General features: G+C 45.1%; 1 protein-coding gene across 1 annotated transcript; it reads left to right on the forward strand.

Annotated features, from left to right (window-relative positions):
- Positions 1-1191: 1191 nt before the first annotated feature.
- LOC129713265 (deleted in malignant brain tumors 1 protein-like) lies at positions 1192-5303 on the forward strand (the record flags this gene model as incomplete). Its single annotated transcript, XM_055662202.1, has 4 exons — positions 1192-1584; positions 2505-2557; positions 2665-3068; positions 3291-5303. Coding segments are annotated over 4 exons (1263 nt in total), but the record flags the coding sequence as incomplete, so codon positions are not given.
- Between the last annotated feature and the right edge of the window lie 1533 nt (positions 5304-6836).

Here is a 6836-nt window from a genome sequence, read left to right on the forward strand (position 1 = left end):
GTTTCTATGTTACTCAGAGAGAGGTAGCTGTGTGGAATGAGCTTCCAGTGGAGGTGGTGTAGGCAGGTTCGATTATATAATTTAAAAATAAATTGGATAGGTATATGGATGAGAAAGGAATAGAGGGTTATGGTCTGAGTGCTGGTAGATGGCACTGGGTGACAGTAAGTGTTCGGCACGGACCTGAAGGGTCGAGATGGCCTGTTTCCGTGCTGTAATTGTTATGTAGTTATTTCGGAGGGACAGCTGGTGGTTTTGCCGGGCTGGCTCCAGTCAAACTTGGATTTCGGGGCCTGCTTCCAATGAGCAATTCTACGCGTGCGCGGGTTATTCCGGACGTCATCACCGCGTTCTCACTGAGCTCTCCTGACCATCATTGTGAACGGACAGTCGGGCGCTTTGACAACAAGCCACAGCGCCATGTTGGTCGCTTCCCCATCGTCTGGTCCACCCCCTCGCTTGACAGCCCTGGCGGCTGAGCGCCCCCCAGTGGAGACACGAGGAGCCCATGGCCCAGACCTTGAAGACATCCGGTTTTATATGAATCATTTAAAACCACCGAATGGCATGGTCTCTGCTTGCCACTGTGAACCGAGTGTGGTCCTGAGGGCAGTTTCGTCGAACCAAGAAATCGGTCGCTATGGTCACCCAGCTGGGATGATCGTGATGTCCATGTATGTATCTCCGCAGTGTTTGAAGTCGGAGGGCCAGTCTGTGGGTTCAGACCGTAACCAACACGCCGAGGCTTCCAGCATTTTATGTTTCAACTTCTAGATTTTCTCTGAGCTAAATCCGAGCTAAATGTAAAATGCTTTGTGAATATAATTGCTTAAGCAGATTCAGAAATTCTGACCAAGTGACAGACATAAAGTGCAATTACATAGGGGACCCCCTGTTTTAGTGTATTCCCCTCTGTTATCGGGCTTATGAACGGTCCTTCCATAAGCTAGGATACTGTCCGATTCACCTCTACCCCATTGCGGACTTCGGACTTTGTTGATAGAACTGGTGCGCTCCGATGCGGAAAAGTATATTCTGCACATTGTAGTTTCCCGTTGCTCTATCAATTGTACTTGAGAGTGACTTGCTTGTAGTTATGTATAGTATCTATTGATCCGATGAGATTGCATGCAAACGTTGTTCATTGTACCACGGTAAAGGTGACAATAATAACATAAACCTTGTTGTTATTCAACAGACCACCGCCGATTACGACTGACCGGGGGTGGAAGTACATGCGCTGGACGACTGGAGCTTTATTACCACGGTTCTTGGGGCACAGTTTGTAATGACTTATGGGATCTGCTTGACGATAACGTGGTCTGCAGGCAGCTGGGTTGTGGATATGCTTTGCAAGATAAACCTCTTGGATACTGTGGAGGAAGTCGTGGTCCTATTTGGTTGGATGAAGTAAAATGCTCGGGTAACGAATTATATCTCTGGGAGTGTCCCTCCGCACCACTGGGTGAACACGATTGCAGTCATAAAGAAGATGTGACAGTGAAGTGTTCTGGTAAGGGTACCTGCAATCTGCTGATTCCCTGCAGCATGGGATGGGAGGATTCATTCCAGAGATGTAATACATAATTTACAGCATTCAAAGGGAGCATTGACTGCGGGTAACGGTGCAGAGGCTTCACTCTGAGTAAGTTGTCACCCACTCAACATCAAACTCATTCCACGCGCAGCTCTGTTGGTTTCTCTATCAGCAGTTTTCCAGGTCTACGGAAGTTAGAACAAACAACAGTGCGGCGCACAAACAGACATTTCTGCCCACAATACCGCGCCGCACATAATGCTAAATTGAACTAATCTGCTCTGCCTGTCCTTGTTATTCCCTTCCATTCCCCGCATATGCATATGCCGATGGAAAAGCCTTCTAAATGTCAATATCCTATCTCCCTCCACGACCAACCCTGGCAGCATGTTTCAGGCACTCGCCATTCCCCGTGTGGGAAACTTGGCACGGACATCTTCTTTAATCTTTGCCTCTCACAGTAAAGCTCTTCCCTCTCACCATTAAAAATTGCACCTCTATTCAAACTGTTCTGCGCCCACTCCAAACACTGACAGATAGGAACGACAGTTGTCATACATTCAGAGAGAAACATCGATAAACCTAACTATGCGAAATTCGTTATTGAGTGCGGTGGAACTTCAAATTCCCAGGCAGAGATGGAACTTGGTACCTCGAGCATCTATTGCAACGGAGTTTACAATGAAGGAGGTCACACAGAGAAGGGGCAGAGCTTGAGTGGGAATGTGGGAGGCTGATTAGAAGAAAGGACCAGCGGGTCAAGAAGTGAGCGTTCCCTTTGAAGTGTTAACCCGTGGAGTTTCTTCACGAAAGATTCTAGAATCATTGGCCAATTATTGACGTTCAGTTATTTCTGGAATCTCTGCTTTCGTCCGCTCATCATGGACAAGAACAATGTTTCCTCGTTCATTTAACTTCCATCCCACCAGTATCCACTTCCAGTGTTTGATCTTTCGCAATTTCCCAGAACTCCAACAACATTTCACCGCCAGATGCATATTCCCCTCCCCTCCACTGTCGGCAATTTGACTGAGCAGCTCATTTTGTGATTCCCTGACACAGTTATTTTTCCCAACTAACCCTCGCTGATGAGTGTTTTCCGGCGATTTGTTGCTTTGTTAAACTAGATGCGCCTTTTTGTTCAGCGACAAAGAATCTTTGCTGCCTGATGATGGAAACATTGTGATGATCTATACATTGCCCGTTTCGTACACAGAACACAAAGAGATGCGCCTGGTGAACGGAGAGCATCGATGTGAAGGGAGAGTGGAAGTGTGGTACAACGGGACATGGGGGACAGTGTGCTACGAGAAGCTTTACGGAAAGGAAGCGGAAGTGATCTGTAAACAAATGAAATGTGGACCTCTCAAATCGTATTATGGCGCCTGGAAATATGGAGCGGGTTCTGGGCCCATATGGCTCGATGAGATGGAATGTATTTCGCACGAGTCGACCCTTTGGCAGTGTCAGTCAGACCCATGGGGAAAACACAACTGTCACCACTGGGAGGATGCAGGTGTTGCATGTGAAGGTAAAACAAGAAAGACATAATTTGGCGGCTGACATATTAAACCTGAATGTATAAAACCGTCAGCATCCACCTCTTCTCCACAGATGCCCAAATGCCAGATAGATCCAGTGGAAAGGCCTGTGACGAAGGAAATGAATCTCAATCTCGCCGTTTACCAGGCGAGTCATCTTTATTAATTTTAGCATCAGCCTGACGTCAATTCCGAATGTGTATTTAACGCATAAAAAGTGATTATTTGTAACTTTACAGATCTACCACTGCGGCTTGATGGCGGCAACAACAATTGCTCCGGAACGGTTCAGTTATTGTTCAACAACAGCTGGGGCACCGTGTGTGATGACTCCTGGGATCTTGCCGATGCCAATGTCGTCTGCAGGCAGTTGGGATGTGGCGCTGCTCGTTGGACTCCAGGAGCGGCTCCCATTGCCCCAGTCTCTGGGGATATCTGGCTGGATGAAGTCAAATGCACAGGAAGTGAATCATTCCTGTCCCGTTGTATGGCTTCACCGCTCGGTCAGCATGACTGTGACCACAAGGAAGATGTCATTGTTATTTGTTCCGGTACGTCTTGTTCGACAGATTCCTGGATCATTGACTTTAAAATCATAATTAAATGTGTTTTTTTGTTTCTTTAATGCAGAAAACCTAATTAGATTAAGTTGATAATATGTGTTTGCAATAATGTTCACAGGTCCAGTGTTAACTCCCACTGGCTCCATCATTTCAGGTATTTATTATTCACGCGATGTTGATGTATGAAATTCCAATCTTTGCTGACAATGCTGATACTCGCTTGGTACGATTTGCTAATTACTAAAATACACGATGGATAGCTTACACATTGTTTAGCCCAGTATTCGAACCAGTCTTGCAAACTTCTAAAACTGTGCCCAACTACAGCCAAAATATCTTTGTGACGGCACAGAATGCGGACGTCCGCATTGTTGTCCGCCCTCGCCACCCCCAATAAAGTGGCGATGAGCTGTCTCAATGAAAGGTGGCAGTTGGTAGAATTTCTATGCGCTTTTCGGTTATGATTACTGATTTTAGAGTAGCGGCTATTAATGAATTGGTATCATGTGTTGGAACCAAGATAAGTTGTGACCTTGAGAAGAATTTGTCGGTGTCATTATTCCTAACTGAGAGTTGCATTTCGAGTCAGTGCAGAAAAGGGTTCGCTCTTTTATAAAGTATTGTCGAAATACCCCTGATGACGTACTCTTAATGCATTTCATACAAGTTCGGCCCTTTGTAACAAGCATCACCTGAGCAAAACGATGTCAACATTTAGAACATGCACTTCTTGGTGTCAGTATTCCTCTGATTTGGATTGTATGACACGGGGTGTGTGCCGAGCTCTGTGGATACACATTATGTTTGAATATAATTATGTATCTGCTAGTTGGATGCAGGGCGCCACTGGTTAGGAATCAGGACTTTCCGATATGTTCTGTATTCATCCCGTTCCGCCCAACACGACAGGAATTCCGTTGATTTCACCACATCTCTTTGTGGCGCCATAGCCCCTGTGTAGTTGTCATCGGCAGAAACATATCAAACTAAACGTCAACGGCAGAGCCCTAATTATGAGTGTTATTGCTTGTCTTGTTTTTATTAAACTAGTCCAGACTCGACTCCGGAAATGTATCTTTCGAGTTCCTCTGTCGCGAGATGCTTGGTAATGATCATTGAATCGCACAATCTATTTGCACACGCGGCTAATCTGGGGATATCTGTATGTGTTCTTGACCGGGCAATCGTTCCAAATCCAGACCTGTGAGTGGAAATGTGAGTGGAAATGAAAATAACTTGCTTCGGTCGAAATTGTCCTCCATGGCATGAGGTTTCACGCGGCTGCAGCCAGTGCAAGCTATTATCCAGATAAACAAAGCCTGATTGAGAATTAGTATTTTTATTGGTTTCCACTCACGTGTTAATCTGCTGCAATGCCCCCAGAGGATTATTGGGAACATTCGTGGCGAAGGAAAATGCACAATCAGAGGTGAAAATTAATGAAAGTTCGCTGCGCCTGCTTTAACTATGAAGCTACAACGTCTGTTATGAAGTTATCCCTAAATTTGTATTTCAGTGTTGGGGAATAAGATGCCCGCTATGATTGTTGTCGCCTGTATAACCCTTGGAATCGTCCTCATCGGTGAATTACTCGCACTGATGATGATATCACGGAGACGGGCAGCAAAAAGAGGTGAGGTTCAACTTGTCACAATTATTGTTCCGGATAGTATTTCACAACTCAGTGAGACTCCGGTTCCAACCACTTTTCTCAATGTTCTTGCATTATGAAATAAGTATATTTTGTAACTCTTTTAGCGGTTCTATTGGAATTCTCCAATTGTAGTAACAGAATGGAAATGTTAATAGTTTCTTGTTGGATGCCTGTTCGATTGGTCACGTGGCCGTCGTTCAAATATCTGTTCAACATTTGACTCATTTCACTAATGCGGACCCGCTGCAGAACATTCTGATTAGATTCTATTCATCACATCGAGATGTTGCACTTCCCTCGCGTTTAATGAACTAGGACTTCCTTATTCCCCATCTCTTAACATTCATTTGATGCAACGCAATCCGTATCTCTCACTTATCTGTCACTTCTGTCACAAAGTGGATACATGCGAGTTTATTCACTTTGGTGGCAAAAACAGGAAAGCAGACTATTATCTGAATGGTGGCCGATTTGGAAAATGGGAGATGCAACGAGACCTGGGTGTCATGGTACACTAGTCATTGAAAGTAGGCATGCAGGTGCAGCAGGCAGTGAAGAAAGCGAATGGTATGTTAGTATTCATAGCAAAAGGATTTGAGTATAGGAGCAGGGAGGTTCTACTGCAGTTTTACAGGGTCTTGGTGAGACCACACCTGGAGTATTGCGTACACTTTTGGTCTCCTAATCTGAGGAAATACATTATTGCCATAGAGGGAGTTCAGAGAAGGTTCACCAGCCTGATTCCTGGGATGTCAGGACTTTCATATGAAGAAAGACTGGATAGACTCGGATGTACTCGCTAGAATTTAGGCGATTGAGGGGGGATCGTATAGAAACTTCCTAAATTCTTAAGGGGTTGGACAGACTGATGCAGGAAGATTGTTCCCGATGTTGGGGAAGTCCAGAACAAGGGGTCACAGTTTAATGATGAGGGGGAAATATTTTAGGACTGCGATGAGAGTGGTGAATCTCTGGAATTCTCTGCCACAGAAGGTAGTTGAGGCCAGTTCATTGGCTATATTTAACAGGGAGTTAGATGTGGCCCTTGTGGCTAAAGGGATCAGGGGTATGGAGAGAAGGCAGGTACAGGATACTAAATTGATCAGCCATGATGATATTGAATGTCGGTGCAGGCTCGAAGGGCCGAATGGCCTACTCCTGCACCTATTTTCTATGTTTCTATGTTTCTACTTCCTAAACCTGCTAAAATTTCTTTTCTCGTCACCATCCGCAACACTGCTGCTATCTGCAAATACCTAGCAACGCCACCCAGAATGTAATAATCGCCAACGTGAGAAAGTCCTACTGACATGGCATGCTTTAGATCTTCCTGATGTTAATATCATTAGCTTGTTTTTGCAATTAGACATTAGCCATGCAGCGGGATTCTTCGATGTTTCTGCTCGCCAACACTTTACCTTGATTATCAACGCGTTACCATTTTGCATCTTGTTCACAAAGGTTACATTGTTGCCATAGAAGCATTTCAGAGTAAGTTCAACCCAGCCTGTCTCCTGGGATGCTGCAGGACTTTCATATGA

The sequence above is a fragment of the Leucoraja erinacea genome, chromosome 35 (genome assembly GCF_028641065.1).
Source record: "Leucoraja erinacea ecotype New England chromosome 35, Leri_hhj_1, whole genome shotgun sequence".
NCBI classification, from domain to species: Eukaryota; Metazoa; Chordata; class Chondrichthyes; order Rajiformes; family Rajidae; genus Leucoraja; species Leucoraja erinaceus.